At 48.6% G+C, this 18,106-nt stretch overlaps 1 protein-coding gene across 1 annotated transcript in view; it reads left to right on the forward strand.

Annotated features, from left to right (window-relative positions):
* The first annotated feature begins 11,171 nt into the window (after window positions 1-11,171).
* MAMDC2 (MAM domain containing 2) overlaps window positions 11,172-18,106 on the forward strand; it is a 207,238-nt gene continuing 200,303 nt past the window's right edge. Inside the window, exons 1-2 of the mRNA XM_004713825.2 lie at window positions 11,172-11,246; window positions 11,563-11,676. Coding sequence (XP_004713882.1) covers window positions 11,213-11,246; window positions 11,563-11,676 — 148 coding nt within the window. The 5' untranslated portion in view covers window positions 11,172-11,212. The remainder of the gene's footprint in view (window positions 11,247-11,562; window positions 11,677-18,106) is intronic.

Here is an 18,106-nt window from a genome sequence, read left to right on the forward strand (position 1 = left end):
CTGTGCTCCATTCGGTTTCCTTTTGATTTTTCCAAAGTTGATTGTAAGACCATTTCTCTGAAACACCCCTGGGTGGACTTGAACATGCAACCTGTGCCCCACGGAGACTCACTCCATTTTACATTGTACAGATAAGGAAACGAAGTCCAGGGGGGTATGTCACAGAACTGAGTGTTGAATGCAAGCTGTCTGGTTCCAGAGCCTAGCTCTGATCTACCAAATTATGTTGTGTCTCTTGCTGCGAGAGTGTTTTCGTATTCCTTTGAAGCAACTGTTTTCTGCTAACAGTAATGGTACTTAATTTTGCTGATGATGAAAAGATTAAGCTGGCGTTTCTTAACCTTGGCTCATTAGAATCACCTTGGAGAGTCTGAAGGAAATACCAATGCCTTGGTTCTATCCCAAAAATTATGATTTAATTGGTCTGGTGGGGCCCTGGCTTTGTATTAAGAGAAATAAACATCTTCCCAGATGGTTCTAATATAGCTGGAGCTGTGACCCACTGGGCTAGGTCATGGAAGTGTCTTGTAACACCTGGTGATAGTTTCTTTACTATCCCAATTACCTGGGCCTTGGGTACTTTGAAAATCAGAGAGAATGGGCATCATTTAATATCTCTAAATCCCCAGCGTTTTAGCCCTTTGCATTTCGAGCCTCTTAACAGAGCCCTGCAACCTGACCAGAGTCTAGGGTCCTGGGTTGGGGCAGGCTTGGGCAGTAGGTTCTACCCTGTTTCCAAAACCCTAATTCCCTCCAACCCCTAAAGGCTGACACCTCCTTTCTGGGGGCTGGGCTCCTTGCCTGTGGCCTCCTCTGTCACAGGGACTTCTGGGAAAGATCCTTACACCAAGCTTGCTGTCCCGACTCCTGGTTCAGACTGTCTGGGCCATTTATTCATTTCTGCAAGTAGCCTCTGTGGCAAAGGGTGTCCTACCCATTAGACTTTGCTCTTTCTCTTCCAATCATAGGGTTGCATTTGGGTGGGTGCCTGGGGAATCCATGCCAGCGAAGGCACCTCACTGCTCTATGAGCATTCACCACGTTCTTATAATGACCCCAATTACCAGAGGCAACGGCACAGGAAGAAAGGTAAAGCAGACCTGCTTCCTTCCCTTGAGAGCTCAATGTCTATGGCAAATCACAGAGACGCACACAAAGTCACCCCAAGACTTCCAGAGAAAGACAATGAAGAGCAGCTGAGAGGTGGGGGCATTTAGACAGGGTTTTGAGAAATAAATAGGAGCCGACCAGCCAGGGAAAGGCATTTTCATTCTGAACAGAAAGGAGGGCACATTGAAAGGCATGGGGAGCCGACAGAAGATTGGATGGACACTTTGGGGGCTGAGGAACATGCAGTGCGTTGATGTCCACGGCGGGGGATAACGCAGAAAGGAGTCTGGCTGCACAGCTCGTGAGATGTCCTCATTGTCACTGAATTTACATGCAGACATGGCAGACTTGGTATCTGTTTTGATGTTATAGTCGCAACAACAAGAACACGAAACTAAAAACAACAACAACAAAAGGCCTAGGAAGTGCCAACTCTTCCAGAGGTGCCTCAGAAGAAAGGTCTGGCGATCTGCTTCCAACAGGGCATGGCCTTGACCATCTCATGGAGTGCAGCTCTCCGCCACACACGTTTGCACCACCCTGAGTCAGGATCCACTAAAGGACAAAGAGTATTAGCAGCAGCTGCTGCTTCCCTGGGCCTGGGGGGCGGGGGCGGGGGCGGGGGCAGGGGGTGGGTGGGTGAGGGGTGGGAGACAGGAAGTCTGAGAACAGGACCCTGAAAGCGTCTGCTCAAACCTCACCGTGTCAGAAGTATGGCTCGGACATCCAGAGGACTGGGTGTCCCCTTCTGGCTGAGCCCTTGGGCAAGTCCTTTAAGCTCTCCGAACCTCCATTTCTCCCTTCCCAAGTGAGGATTCAGAGTAGGCTGGAAAAGAAAGATTAATGATAGGGGAGAAGCAGCTCTCTAAATGAAGGATCGACTTCCTTTTCAGTGCTCCCTGTAGAGGACATATCAACGTGATTGGTGACAGACATTTAAGCATGGGCCGTGAATTCTGTGAGGCAAGGAGATTTGTAAAAACTGGATAACCTGGGGCCTCCGTTTCTCCCAGAGACAATACAGATCCGCAGAGGGGACATGCTGTCTCCGGGAATAGAAGACAGACCCCACTGGGCAGTAACCAAGGGACCCCAGCAGGCAAAGGGCAGAACGTGCTGACCCCTCCTGCTGGAATGCAGAAGAGGTCACAGGTGGGACAAGCCGTGGGGCCTAGGATTGTCTGACAAGTTCACTTTCAACCTGGTCAGGTGTAATGAGCGGCAGCACGTCAGGCCGGCACAATGGTGGGAGAGAACAGGAAAGCAAGGCCGAGCGAAGCGGAGAGGGAGTCGCCAGACAGAGAGGACCGCAGAGGCTACAAAGATGATACTCACAGGGGGAGAGGCAGAGACAGATAGAGGTGAATGTGCCAGACCAGAGCCAAGGTCTTGGGACAGTTCAGTGAAGACCCCGGGTGGGGGCAAGAGGAGAAGGGGGTATACTGCCGGTGCTACCACTTTAACGTGCTTAATGAATAATGGGAGGTAACTAAAATGCAATTAAGGAGCCAGGTGGTGTGAGCCCTTTACAACAGGCTGCTAACCTGCAGGCTGATGGTCAGGGCCCATTCAGCAGCTCCATGGAAGGACAAGCCTGTCCATCTGCTTCTGTGAAGAGTCCAGCCAGAAGCGCCCCATTGAGCAGGTCTGGTCTGTGACATGGGGCTGCCATGAATGGGGGGCCGATTTGAAGGCAGCGGGCAACAACAGCAAGGTATCATTCCCATCCACCCACCCAAATGCACCACCATTGAGTCGATTCCAACTCATAATGACTCTGCGCAGTGTTTCGGGCACTGTAAATGTTTATGGGAGCAGACAGCCTCATCTTTCTCTTGTGGAGCAGCTGGTGGGTTTGAACTGCTGATCTTGTGGTTTACAGTCCAACTCATTTGGCTCTTTAAAGATACTACTAATAATCTTATGTTTATAGAGAGCCTAGAGTATGCAGAGGAGTCCCTGGGTGGTTCAAAGTTGGCTGCAAGGTTAGAAGTTCAAGTCCACCCAGAGGTGGCTTGAAAGAAAGGCCATGTGATAAGCTTCTGACAGGTCACAGCCTTGAACCTCCCTGGGAGTGCAGTCCTAACCTACAACACTTAGGATGGTCGCGCATCAAAATGAACTTCTCAGCAATTGGTTTCGTTTTGGTGTGGTTTGGTTTTTCAGAATATGCAAAGTCCTATTCCCATTCCCAAATAGTACTTAACAATAATACTTAGCAAGAGGTAAGGGATCTTCATCCTGTTCCTTCCTCTTAGCAACATGGGATCTTTCTTAAAAATCATTTAAACCCTTTCTGCATCCATTGTCTCTTTACTAGAATGGGATTGACCCTGTGTGCCTGGCTGCCTCTTCTAGAGGGGACAGGCACCCCATTTGCTGTCTCTGTGATTCTGTCTTGAATTTTTGAGCCACATGCAGCTCAATCATTAAATTTACCCTTTAGACACCTTTTGTTCTCTCTCCACCGGGATGAAACTAGGTCCTGTTTAATCTATTGGTCGCATTTGAAAATAAGCAATAATTACGTGAACATCTGCCTATTGAGCTTCTCCTGAGAAATGGGCATATCGGGCCACGTTGAAACCACCTTCCATTGTGACCAGTTCCTCGGGTGCTGTTTCTATTGATGCCGTTGAGTTAGACTTGCTTGCTTATGTCTGCTACAGTCTCCGTGACTCCATTATGCCTCCCCGTCTATACACTCCTAAATATAATACAGTAATGTCTTTCCGATGGGCCCCATGGCAGTTTTCCACTTCATTCATTCATGTTGCCTCCTTGGCCCCTGGATGTTGACATTTGCAGCCCTTGTTCTACCTCAGCAACACATGTTATTGAAATGATCTTGTCACAGGCCTGTTGCCGATCTCAGAGGGGGGGAATGTGTCTTGTTCGCCCTGGATTTCCACCAGGTCCACAGAGGGCGGAGTAGGTGCTCGGGAACGGTGTGCTGCAGTTAGGCTTCCCTAGTATTATTTCATGAGTCTGGCAAAAAAAGAAAAAAGGAGAGAGATGAAATAAGGGAAAGTAGGGGGTAAAAACCACCTCCTCCGAGTTTGGCCTGGCATCAGTGAGGCGTGCAAAGATGCAACCGTAAACACTGAATCCCTTATTTCCTCCCGCGGATGTGTCACTCGGCTATGAGAAAAGGAGTCGGATAAAGGGTGACTTGTGTTCTTGTTGGAAGTACCAGCATCCCCCTTCCTCTTGCTTGCCCAGAAAGTTAAAGCAAGAACCTGGAGCTAAAAGTGGTTTAAAGGAAAGCAAAAGGGGAGAAGGGGCGGTGCCACACTGAGCCAGGTGGTCCAGGCCCTGGCTGGTGACTTGCTGAGACCGGAAGTGAGCTCAATCTGTCTCACTCCAAAGGGCGCTTACATTCATGGGTCCTAATTCTGCTTTCCCTGGGGAGCAATAAGTTATGCCACCTTGAAGTTTGGAATCATAGTTTAGATTCTTGGAAATGCTTCTGTGCATTGGAATGTCTTCATTTTCTTAACACAGGAAACGTGCAACCATGCCTCTCATGAACCTCAGGCAACTCTAAAATTTGGAAATGCTCTGTTTGCGGCTGGCAAAAGGAGGGCTAGTTTGACAGTTACTAAAACTTTGCTTGGTGGAAGACAGTGTTCTCAGGTTTCGATGGGATTCATACCTACCACTGAGTTTCTCATGATGTCATTTGATGGAATTGATCAGGGCTTTAGCTCCATCTGAATCAGGAAGGGAACCCTGTTGACAATGGTTATATGGTTGGCTGATGAGCAGATGTAGGAAGTTTGAACCTCTCAGTACCTATCAGGTAAGAGAACGATATGGTAGTCAGTTTCTCTACAGATGACAGCTTTGGAAACTCACTGAAGCTGTCCTGTGATGCTGGAATGCTGTAAGTTAGAATCAACTTGTTGGCAGTAGTGTTTCTGTGTTGTTTGGTAGGGGGCAGGGGGTACTGAGAAGCAAGCAAGCAACCCAAAATGAGCCTGACAAGAAAGAAAGGTTACTATACAGACTGAGACACTAGGCTTTTAGAAAATTATAGAGCTGGGCTTTAGTCTTTCCCTTGTCTCTGTCACTCACTGTCACTGAATTGTATACTTCTTCTTCATTATGAAATGGCAGTAATAGTAACACCCACCGTGCAGACCACCTGTCTGTTAGATCTACTGCCCAGGCCGTGTGCGTTGCTGCGATGCCAGATGATAGGCCTCCACTCCCTCACATACCAGCAGAGCATCCATGGTAGACAGGAGTCAGTGGAGCTCCCGAACTAAGATCGGAAGAAAGGCCTGGCAACATACGCTTGAAAAAAGGGCAGCGGGAAACTGGCAGATTGCAGCAGCACAGAGTCTGCCCTGTTGACTTGGGACGCATCCTCAGTCGGGCTCAATTGCTGGAGGAGGACATTGTGTCGGGTGAAGCAGAGGGCCAGCGAGCCCGAGGAAGACCCTCAGTAAGATGGACTGGTGCAATAGCCACCTGATAGGACTCAGACATGCCACAGGCCACGCAGATAATATAAACTGACTGTCCGTGAGTCCATTCCAACTCATGGTGGCTGAATAGGACAGGGTAGAATTGCTCTTGTGGGTTGCTGAGACTGTAGCTCTTTACAGGAGTAGAAAGTCTCAACTTTCTCCCAAGGAATGGCTGGTGGTTTTGAACTGTTGACCTGTGGTTAGCAGCCCAACACATAACCATGATGCCCCCAGGGCTCCTAAGGATACCACAGGATCAGGCAATGTTTGTTCTATTTTACATGCCTATCATGAGTTGGTGTGAATCAAAAAGCAACTACTCTATCTACCCACTCCATAGAGTCCTCGAGAAGATTAAATGAAATGATCCGTACAAAGCATTTCACCAAAAAAAACCCACAAAAAACATTTCGCAATAGCGAACATAATGAATACTATTAATCATTAGCTACTGTCTGAAACAAAGCCAATCCATATACACACACCAGGTAACAAAACACAATTTCAATCATTTGAGTCATGCTGACAGAAAGGTCACTGAACATTATGTTAAAAGGTCTTAAGGTGTTTTGGTTTGTTTCTTATTAGACAGAAGGTTCTTCAATGTCCTAAGTGACAATGGAGTAGAGACTTGAGAGAAGTGAAGGAGGGGGCTCACATGGCTCTGGGGACACTCCTCTTTGGCAGAGGGAGAGGTCTGCTGTGTAAAGTTCCAAGAGGGCAGCACAATTTGAGGACTGGCCGACATTCATGAGGCTGAGAGGGAGCACTCCAGTAAATGGCAGACACATAAAGGATTGAGGAAGGTCTTGTAGGATCACGGTTGTCCATTGAAAACACTTTCTTAAGTCATTGTGAGATGTTAGGTTTTGATTGATTGGGGAAATTGTTGGGAGTCTTTGGCCAAAGCGTGGCAATGTATGTATTGCAAGAATGATGCTGGCTGCTGTGTTGGAAATCAGGTGAGATGGGCAAAGCAGATGAAGCAGGGAAACAGATCATGGTTGGGTGCTTACACCAGGATCCCTGGCTAGTAACAATGGCCGTCTGGTTTGGCCCCTTACAATGTGGCAAAGCATGAAGGAAGTGCACCAGAGCAGCAAGGCAAGCAAAACAAAAAAGTCCTTGAGGAATCCCGAAAATAGACTTCGGACTCAGCGGGCAGGGCTTGGAGCCTCCTTAGACTCAATCAGAAAACATTCATAAGGATCAGCAGACAGACCCCCCCCCCTCTTCTTTTCTTCTTCTTTTTTTTCCATGTCTATCTATATAAGATAGGCAGAATAAACAACCCCGAGGAGAAAACAGTGGGACCAACAGTTCCTGGGGGACCTGGGAGAAATGGAGGTGGAGGGAAAGTAAGGGGGAGCCAACAAACCCAAGCACAAGGGAACAACAAGTGATCTAACATAGATGACAAGGAGGGCATAGGATGGCTGGTGGGGTTTGATCAAGTGCAATGTAGCAGACAGGAATTACTGAGAGCCGAATGAAGGTCAAACATGGTAGTGAGAGATGAGGAAAGTAAAAGGAAATCAAGGAAAGAACTAGAAGGCAAAAGACTTTGCCTCTATATAATTATATAGAGGTATAAATATAGGCATGTATATATGCAACTATCTTAATATATAACAATAGGGATATAGGCCTATGTACATATATTTATATGTTAAGTATTACGGTAGCAGATGGACATGGGGCCTCTACTCAAATATTCCCTCAATACATGAACATTTTGTTCTAATAAACTAGCAGTCTGTGAAGCTCACTTGCCCAACAGAATCGCTGAAGACAAAATGAGTGCATAAGCAAATGAGGTGAAGAAAACCGATGGTGCCTGACTATTACAAGATATAGCATTTTGGGGTCTTAAAGGCTTGACATTAAACTAGCTGAGAAGCAACAAAGCCCACACGGAAGAAGCACACAAGCCTATTGATAAAGAGGTGTCAATGGGATTAGGTAATAGATATCAGAAGACCCCCCCAAAATAATCATATTGATGCAAATGGGGGGCTCCGAGTGGAGACCCAAAGTCCATCTGTAGACAATTGGACATCCCCTCACAGAAGGGTCACAAGGAAAGTCAGCCAGGGTGCAGTATAGCAGCGATGAAACACACAACATTCTTCCAGTTCTTTAATGCTTCTTCCTCGCCCCTCCTGCTATCATGACCTCAGTTCTACCTGACAAATCCACCTAGACTGGAGCATGTACACTGGTACAGATAATAGCTCTTGACACACAGAATTCAGGACAGATAACCCCCTCAGGAACAGTAATGGGAATAGCGATACTGAGATAGTTATGGTTTATTGTGCCAACCTGGCCGATAAACACATTTGAGATTAATTGAAGGGTGGAGAGAGAAATGGCTCAGTCGGCCTCGCCTTTCTAGTTCTCGGGTCTCTTGCTCTCGGATGGTTGGGGCAGAGTGCAGCTGAAAGGCTCACTTCCTGCGAGCTATCCCTGAGGAGAAGCCACATGGACTAACCCTGATGCAGCCCTGGGTGCTGGAGAAGCCGTGTGGAGACCCCTGCCAGCGCTGAGATGCTTACACCGCCACTGGATTCAAAGACTATCTACCCCCTGGCCTGTGATCCTCCTGCATTCGGCGTCCTAGTGTGTGTTTTGTGAGTTTGAGGAGAACTTTGTAGAACGGTGTCAGAGTTAAGGGCTTGGACTGGAGTGGGTTGGGATGCTTTCTGAAGGTACACTTACCCTATATATAAAACTCTTTGCATATATGAGTTTCTGTAGACTTGTTTCTCTAGTTTACTCAGACTAACGCAGATACCATGAGGGTAGAAGGAAAATCAAGGGAGAAAGGGGAGTAAAGGGGAAACTGTCAGAACAATTGACATATAATACCACCACCACTCCGCAGGGGGGGGCGAACAACTGAACCGTGGGTGAAGGGAGACAATGGACAGTGCAAAATATGAAAATAATAATGCTTTATAATTTATCAAGGATTCATGAGGGTGGGAAGGTGGGAAAAAAGAGGAGCTGATACCAAGGGCTCAAGGAGAACAAAAATGTTTTGAAAATGATGATGGCAACACATATGCTTGATACAATTGATGTGATTGCTATAAGAGCTTTAAGACCGCCCCCCCCCCAATAAAATGATTTATTAAAAAGGAAAGAAAGTATTCACTATACAACAAAGGCTTTAAATCGATTTTTTTAAATAGCCATTTGGATCATAATGGTCATAGTGGATATGGGATGTGGTTAGTACCTGTTATATTTTGAGTCTTGATTTAGTACTACCATGAGAGGGAGAGGGGATTTAAGGATAACTCTATTGCTTTTTATTTGAGCAACTGGAGAAGGTTTATAACTTAATGTAAAGAAAACACAATCCCCACCACTGGACCAAGAGGTAGCATCATGACAAATGGAGAAAAGGTTACAGTTGTCAAGGATTTCATCTTGTGTGGGTCTACCATCAACACGCTTGCGAGCTGCAGTCAATAAATCAAACAAGGCATCCCATTGGGTACATCTGCTGTCCGTGGCCTCTTTAAAGTGTTCACAAGCAAGGGCATCACTCGGAGGAGACGGAAGTATGCTTGACTCAAGCCATGGCAGTTTCCATCGCCCCACATGCGTGTGAAAATCGGGAACGGAACAAGGAAGAGCCCAGAAGAAACAACACATTTGAATGATAGTGCTGGAGAGGAATCTTGGAAGGGTTCTATACTGCCAAAAGAACAACAAACAAGTACAGCCCCCAGGTTCCTTAGAAGCAAGGATAGTGAGACTTTGTCTCAAGTGCTGTGAACCAGTTATCAGGAGAGATCCGTCCCTGGAAATGGACAGCATGCTTGGCATAGTAGAGGCACAGCATCAAATGGGTAGACCCTCAATAAGATGGATTGGCACAGTGGTTGCAACAACTGTGAGGATGGCAGAGAACCAGGCAGTGTTTTGTACATAGTGCTGTACATAGTGTTGCTATGAGTCAGGACCAACTTGACGGCAGCCAACAACAGCTGGAAAAGGATTCCTTTACTTGAGATCAAGAAAGGCAGCCAAGAGGCAGGTTTGGGAAGGAGTGGAGGTGCTCATCTTGGGACTGGGTAAGGGTGAGATGGCTCATAGGCAGCCAGATGAAATGTCAGGGTGTTTGTGAGATAGCAGAGTTCGATGGGAGTAGGTAGTTTCAACTAGAAATACAAACTTGGGGTGGTCAGCCTATACACCAAATACCAAAGTCACTTCCATTGAGTCCATTCTGACTCCTAGTGACCCCATAGCACAGAGTAGAACTTCCTCTGTGGGTTGGCAACACTGTAAATCACTTGGGGAGTAGAAAGCCTTGTCTTTCCCCTAGTGGTTTTGAACTGCTGGCCTTCTGGTTAGCAGCCCAACTCGTCTAAGCTACCATATATCAGCCTTGGATGAAATCACTGCGGAGTGAATAGAGAGAAAGAAACAATAGATACAAGGATGGAACTCAGGGAGCTATCATCAATTAAAGGATCAGAGAATGATAAGAAAACAAAAAGGAGACTGCAAGACAAGGAAACCCAGAGGAGTCTACAAGCCCAGTGGAAGCATGTAAACAGGGCTTTGACGGTTGAATAGGAGTTTTCTATGCCTGTGGTCCTCCAAGTGTGGTCTTCAGGCCAGCAGCATCACCTGGAAACTTTTTAGGAAGACGCAGACTCTCGGGGCCTTATCCACAACCTAATGACTCAGAAACACTTAGCTGGGGGTGGAGGGGGGTCAACCATTTGTGTTTACACAAGCTCTCCAGGAGTTCTGATGCACCCTAAAGTTTGGGAATCATTGACATTAGCTGTGCAGAATTATCAAAGCTCATATGGTTGAGGACCCAGTTAGCACTCAAAAGTAGATGGGCAGCTAAAGGGACCCCAGAAGTCACCCCCTTCCCACCACCCCTATCCCTATCTCCCACGTTAGAAAACGGACTACCAATTTAGAACTGCCCTTTGGAGAGGCAGAATGAATGAATGCCTCTTTCCCAGGCGTTGAGAATGCTGAGCCCCAGGCATACCAGACATTCCACTGGCTAAAAAAGGGGAAGGTGGGGGTGGTATTTCAGGGGTAGGTGAAGGGGTCCCACCAACACTGACACTCCCAAGATTAAAAAGCTCCTCCAGCCCAGGTCCTCTAGGGCTCTCCTTACCGGGGCGAAGAAGCTTAAATTTGGGGCCAGTCCTGCGGGCTCCCTGGCCAGCTGCGAGAAGGCTGTCTCAGAAATAAGAGGGTTCCCACTGCGGATGGGCGGGGCGGGCGCCTCCAGTCCCAGCCCAGCGGAGGGGCTCCTGGAAGGCCAGCCTCTCCCAAGAATCCCCCAAACCTTCAAATCCCTGCCTCTCCTCTTCCAACCAGCCGTCCCAAAGTGTGCAGCTGCCTCCTTCCTTCCCAGCCACATCCTCCTCGCCCAGCTTCACTCCGGACCGGACAACCGGAGCCTGCAACCGCCCCGGCGCGGCGCGCTCCATCCCGGAACCTGCAGCTCTGTGCCCAGTTGGGCAGCTTCTCCCTCCCGGGTCCCCGCCTTCGCGCTCCCTCTTGCCAGGAGGCGCTGGTCCCCGCGGGCTGGCAGCAGCGGAACCCGAGCAGTTGGTCGTCGTCCCTCAACCGTGATCATGATGTTCAGGGGAGCCCTCCTGGTGTTGCAAGGTAAAGTCTGCGCCCATGCTGGGGTGCAGAGGGTGCGGGTGGGGGGTACTCGCGGGACTCGCCCCCGCCCCTGCGGACCCAATTGCCAGGCTTGGTCCTGAGCAGGGTGATCCCAGTCCTGGCAGCTCCTAACTTCGCTCCATCAGGCAAAGCCTGTGATTTTGCAGCGGAGAGGGTAGGCGCATCTCTCGGCCACCTCCCTCCTTCTGCACTCCTCCCCAACTTTCACTTGGTAGCCCCGGACCCCTCAGGGCACCCCGTGGTGGTGCAAACTCCCAGTGGGAGGCCGAACTGAAACTTGCTCTGTGTCCTGCAGCCCTGCAGCTTGCTGGTGCCCTGGACCTGCCAGCTGGGTCCTGCGCCTTTGAAGAGGACACTTGCGCCTTTGACTCGGAGTTGGCATTCCAGCCGTGGATTCTAAACGAAGAAGGTAAGGGGCCTCCGTGGAGAGAGCCGGACGCGAACTTTCTCTCTTGCTGGTTGGCTTCTTCACGTGGGGCACTCTATCTAAGAGATAAATCCCCTGCGGGGGCGGGGGAAGAGGGAGACGGGGAACGTGTGACTCATCACTTATCCGCCAAATCATCCAGCCAAATCCTCGATGAGGGGGCCCAGATGGCCTGGGGAAGCAGGGAGACCCATCCTTTGTTCACCTGGCCGGGGAGTTTGCACTTCCAGCACCCCATAACAGAAGGGAAAGAAGAGGCGGGTCCCGCTGATGATTGCTCCCACCAGCCATAAGCCCCCTGGGAAGTCATCACCCTTTCAAGTCTTCTCCAGGCTCATCTGTGCCCTGCTGCCAAGGTGGCATGGTCTCTGCAAACGTGGTTGTGTAATCCCAAGATGGGACTCCAGGCTAAGACCTGACATCCACGTTTGCCTGCCAGCACGTTGGCTGCCTGACTTCATCCCCAGGCAGTCACCCTGGGAGTTGTAATCCAGTGCGGGGCTCTTGAGGAAACCGAGTCCTTGACCTTGTGCCTGACTCACTGAGCTGGTAGATGGTGGTCACTTGTCTCACTGTTACAAATAGTTTGCGTTCTGGACACACAGCGGAACCATGGGATCTTTGGAAGTACCTAGAGTAAAAGATAAAGCAGTTAGTTCTCCAGTGCCCAACAGCAGATGCGCGCGTGTCCTGTCTACTTTCCTTTCTCTGTTCCTGGCATCATGGCTATCAAGAAACTTGTTGCCCCAGCCATTCAGACTAGGAAATAGACTCCTTTAAAAGTAAACTATAACCCCCCCCACTACCAACCCAAACTCACTGCCATCCAGTCAGTTCCAACACATAGAGACCCTATAGGACAGAGTAGCCCTATGGATTTCCGAGAGTGTAAATCTCTATGGGGGTAGGAAGCTTTATCTATCTGCCATGGAGTGCCTGGTGCTTTCAAACTGTTGACCTTGTGGTTAGCAACCCAGTCTGTATCCTAATGTGCCACCAGGGGTCCTCTTTTCAAAGTCACTGCACCACAAATAAAATCAGCTGAGAAATGGCACAGAGGCCACATCTGATGTCCTCTGGTGACACAAGGGTTAGGAGAATGCAATTTCACGCCAGCCCAAGGCTGATTCCTGTGAGGCAGAGGTCAGGCGCGCTTCCCCTTCCAACCGTCTTTACCAATCCGGACATCAACCTTCTCTCCCATCTCTCACAGGACTCTACTTCTCTACCGTGCTTGATAATCCGTTGCAACAGCCAAATAGAACTCGAAGACAACACTCAGGATTAGGGGGTCTTGTTGGAGGAAAGGGCACAGGTTACTACAAGTCAGGATTAGAAAATATTAAGGATTCAGTTCTTTTGTCTCAGTGTTTATTCTCAGCCATGCTGGCAGGCACATCTCTCTTTGGTCCTTGGTCTGTCAGCCATGTGACCCTTGGCCTTTCCCTTTCTCTGGCAAGTATAACAAAGCTCCTTTGGCACTGATAAATGCCCCCAAGGAAACTCTACTCTGTAAGCCAGCCTCCTGCCCAAGGGCACTCAGTTTTACTCCTTCTGGAAATCCCAGTGTTTAGTCTCAGCTCCACAGTGTGTTTCACACACACACACACACACACACACACACACACACACACACACGCTGTTGGCTATAAGCAGGACTAAAACTAGGTAAAGAAGGCCAAGGACAGTGAATGTTTCCTTAAATTTGGAGCCCTGGGTACTTCCTTAGCCTCTCCTGGGCTGGAAAAATGAAAATCAGGATTACTCCTTAAGTCAGGAACCTTGGCCCCCAACCCTCACAGTCCACCTCTGGGACCATGGGCATGCCACCCCCGACCAAGCACACGGCCTCTCAGGACCACGGGGAGGGTTCTCTGCTGAATTGGCGCCTCTGCGCCCCAGTGGCCGTTAAACGGGCCGCCCTCCGGGAGAACAGGAAGATGCTGACAGGAGAAGGTGCTCAGGGCTCGCTAATATAATGCCGGCACTGTTCTTTGCCTTCTTACTTTCGTTCTGATTTCTAACAGCCGCTGCTTTCTGGCTCAGGGCTGGGACTACTGGCTTGGCCGGAGACGGTATTGCATTTCTCTCTGAGCAGTCCAGGTCAGGGCTGCAAGGTCTAGGCTTTCAAAGGCCGGAACCGGGCCGTACCCGTCAGTGGGGTAGGTGTGTGCCAGCCGCTGCGGTGGACTGCGGAAAAGCCATCACTAGACATTTCCATTCCAAACCCGTTTCTGGGTTGGTAAACAACAGATAGATAATAAAAGGGGCTGAAATTTGAAAAGCCGTCCCCTGGCCTCTCCGCAAAGGCACTTCGCCTGGCTGCAGAACTGCTTAGAAATGGGCTCCGTCTGCCTCTGTGTCTTGGATCCACTCTCAAAAGTTGTGGGTTTCAGATACTTCTGCCCACAAGTATTTGAAGCCAAAATAGCCCTTGCTAGATGCCCGTGGTCAGTAGGAGCCAAGTACAGTGGTGCGAGCCACGCAGATGCCCAGAGAAGCAGTTTAAGGAGGGACATGAATCATCAGAAGACAGATTTCATGACAGGAGAATTATGTCAGAGGGTAGTTTCAGCAATCCCCTCATCTCAAAATATCTCCCCAGCTGCTCAGAATTGTATTTAAGGTCCATTCCTTTGGCTTCTTTAGAGGCTTAAGTCACCAAACATCTCAGATTACAATCCCATTGTCTCTAGTTCATGGTCATTAAGTGCCTTTTGAAATATGCTGTATCTCTACTAGACAGAGACTAGGTACATTCTGACGGGGCAGTGGGTTGGTTTGGGTCCCGGACCACCATAGAGGCGCCCCCGGAGAAATGATTATTTGTGACAGGGTCACCCCACCCCCACCCCACTTGTGTATCATCTTGTTGTAAATGGTTTATCTTATTTCCCTAAATTCCCTCTGTGCTTTCTAAAACTTTCTAATTTTTAAGTCATGTGTCTGATGGAGGTTTATACCGCGAATTCAGTGCCCATTTAACACATACCAAACGAGTTAGAAGCCCTGGTGGTGTATTGGTTACATATTGGGCTACTAACCTTAAGTCAGCAGTTTAAAACCATTCCCTAAATAGCTACAGTCTCGAAAACTCACAAGGGCAGCTCTATGCCGTCCTGTAGGGGTCGCCATGAGTTGACATCGGCTCCATGGCAGACAGTTTGGCTTGGGCGTTTAAATAAGTTACTCTGTGACCTGGGTTACATTCTTACCTCTTGGCTTGATGCAGAATCTTCTTTTTTTTTTTTCAAACCATTTTATTGGGGGCTCATGCAACTCTTATCACAATCCATACAGATATCAATTGTGTAAAGCACATTTGCACATTCTTTGCCCTCATCATTCTCAAAACATTGGCTCTCCACGTAAGCCCCTGGCATCAGCTCCTTCCTTCCCTCCCCGCTCCCCGCTCCCTCATGAACCCTTGACAATTGATAAATTATTATTTTGTCATATCTTACACTGTCCGACGTCTCCCTTCACCCATTTTTCTGTTGTCCACCCCCAGGGAGGAGGTCACATGTAGATCCCTGTAATCAGTTCCCCCTCTCTACCCCGCCTTCCCTCCACCCTCCCAGTGTCGCCTCTCTCACTAATTTGTCCAGGGAAGTGAGCTTCTTTCTGTCTCAAATTTGAGCTCACATCTAAGTGTTAGGTCTGAATTAAATCCAGAAAAGAGGGGGTGGAGGTCTGTTTTATTCTATACAAAGTCTTCTTTATGAAGTCATTTAACGTATTTTTAACAGCCACAACAAACCAACCTCTTTATCCATTCACAGTTCAAAAAAAGATCGGTACCTCATTGAACAATGCTCCTTAACTGAAATTCATTGTTCCGCTAGCTCTTGGATCGGTCCAATTCCCTACCTGTTCCCCCACCTCTTACCCACCTGGCAGGCGTGGGAGCAGAAGCCCTTTGGCTGAGAATTCCTGGCGACCATGCAGGTGGTCTAGCTGTGGGACCATTCGCAATTCAGACGAGTCATTGGAGTAGCTTTTGATCTCGCTCTCGGTGTCTGGACATTGGGCTTTGATACCTTTAGTCCACCTCTCTTGAGGATGTGGTTTGAAACACCAAGAGAAGGAGGAAAGGGCCTGCAAGCAAACTGGAGAGGAAGGTGGGCAGGGAAATGGGTTCAAGGGAAGAAAACTCATTGCCATCAAGTCAATTCTGAGTCTTAACAACCCTATAGGACAGGGTAGAACGGTCCCGTGGATTTCTGAGACTGTAACTGTTCACGGGGGTGGAGCCCTGTCTTTCTCCCAAAGAGCTCCTGCTAACTGCAAGGTCAATGGTTTGAAACCACCAGCTGTTGCTATAGGGTCTCTCTACGTCAGCATTGACTCAACGGCCTATGTCAAGGTGGAGAGTCAGTAATACAAAAGGGCATTCACAGGGATGGTGTTTTCTACCATCTGTGGGGAGAAGGGTCTGAGAACTTGCCTCCTATGGGAATGACTGGTCACTCTTGGAATCCGAGATGGTGGATGAGTCCTTAAATCCAGCCATGGCCGAGGAATGGGAGGTGTGTGGAGGTAGGTACCTTATTCACCTGTAAGCCCATGCCTCTGTGTGTATCTCTTTCTTCATCTAAACTTGATCTTTCTCTTTTAAGGACACTCTTAGTTACTGAGCCTTGTGAGTTTCAGTTCTGCACTCAGTCATGTGCCAGTTATTATTAACAGTGATAAATCTGTCTAATATTTCTCCAGGCCCAGCTGGAGCTAACCATCTGGCCCCGGCCTTTTGGCTCGATGTTACCTCTGTTTCTTGGTGTCTTGGAGCTCGCTGTGTAGAAATGCCACTCTCAAGTCTGGTGAGGCTGGCACTCAGCACAAGCTTGGGATGTCTCTGAGACACTGTTGACGGCAATAATTCGGTTAGTTATGTCTGCAGGATTGTGTGGCACTCCTGGTGCTGCTCTGGCTACCACTGCTGTCTGGTTCAGGATGAACATTATAAATTAGGCCTGAGGTCAGGGTTGGTTCAGAACTAGGAGCCAAGCCTTGTCTTAGGCCTTTTTGAGATCATACAGTGCAATCTCCCCCATGGTGTGGATCTGCACACTGAGATGTGCAACCAGTTACAGGGCAAATCAGTGGCTGTACAGGGGCAGAATTTCATCTCCATTGCTTTCCATTTGGTTCCAGCATGGTCTCTTCCTTGGTCTATCACAATTTAGCCCAAATAACTCACGTTTGGGATCAGACAAATCTGCTGCACAAGATCTCTTTAAAGTGTGAAGATCGAAGATGTCGCTGAGGACCAACGTGCACCTGACCCAAGGCAAGACATCTTCAGTCACCTTCTATGTATGTGAAAATTGCACAACGCAAAGGGAGCCTGAAGGCCAATGGGTACATCTGAATGACGGTGCTGCCAACGAATATTGAAAGCGCAGAAGGACTGCCAAAGGAACAAACAAATCTGTCTTGGAAGAACTATAGCCAGAAGACTCCTCAGAGGTGAGGCTGGTCAGATTGCATCTCAAGTGCTTTGGCCATGTGATCAGAAGAGACCAGCCCCTGGCAAAGGCCAGCACATTTGGCAAAGCGAAGGGTCAGTGAAAAAGAGGCAAAGGATGGGGCAATGCTTCATTCTCTTGCAACCACTAGGATTCGGAAACACCCAGGGGACCCTTCAATAACTCACCTGACGATCAATCCACATCTGCTGTGGTCATCAGAGCCTTTCCCTCCACAAGGTGTTTTGCAAGTGGACGATGCCAATGTCTTTTGACATCTCTCTGTTCTGTTCCCTCTGGGTTCTGCTGGCCTCTGGACCTTTCTTGTCCCGGCTAGACTGAATTATCGATCAGAAACTTTTCAACAGAGACACATGGAAGGACATGGGCTTCAAAGGTACAGTGCTGCTGTCCTACCAAATCCACATGACATGACCCTTCTAGATCCTGCTGAGCAGCCTTTCTCTCTGGGGGGAGCTGGGCTGCTAGTTGCAAGACTGTCAGCCCCAGCAAAGATGCACAAACTCGCAGGAAGCCTGGAGAGGGTCATTGTCAGTCAGAATCAACTCGGTGAGAGTGGTTTGTTTGTGATTTGGTTTTTAATTTGGGATTGCGCAGTTTTTACTCACTCTTCCAGATGTGTAGGGAGTCCTACCTGCCTATAAGCTTTAGCCTATAGGAATGGTCCTGGCACTTAGCAGGTGCTCAAGAAATTCTTGTTGAATGAATGGATTAGGAAAGCTATCACATGCCCGTTTCTGGGTGCTACTGGTTCATTCAGCTCCTATGAAAGACAGTTCTTCATTTTAGGGGAGAAACAGCTTTGTTGTAGTGATTGAGATGGGCAGCTTGAATTAGAATCCAGGCTGTGCCCTTTCAACCAGTGTGGTCTTGGGCAGTTTATTGAACCTTTCTGTATCTTGGCTTCTGATATAGTTAAAGTT

The sequence above is a fragment of the Echinops telfairi genome, unplaced genomic scaffold (genome assembly GCF_000313985.2).
Source record: "Echinops telfairi isolate 266 unplaced genomic scaffold, ASM31398v2 ScPeMD7_22;HRSCAF=79, whole genome shotgun sequence".
NCBI lineage: Eukaryota > Metazoa > Chordata > Mammalia > Afrosoricida > Tenrecidae > Echinops > Echinops telfairi.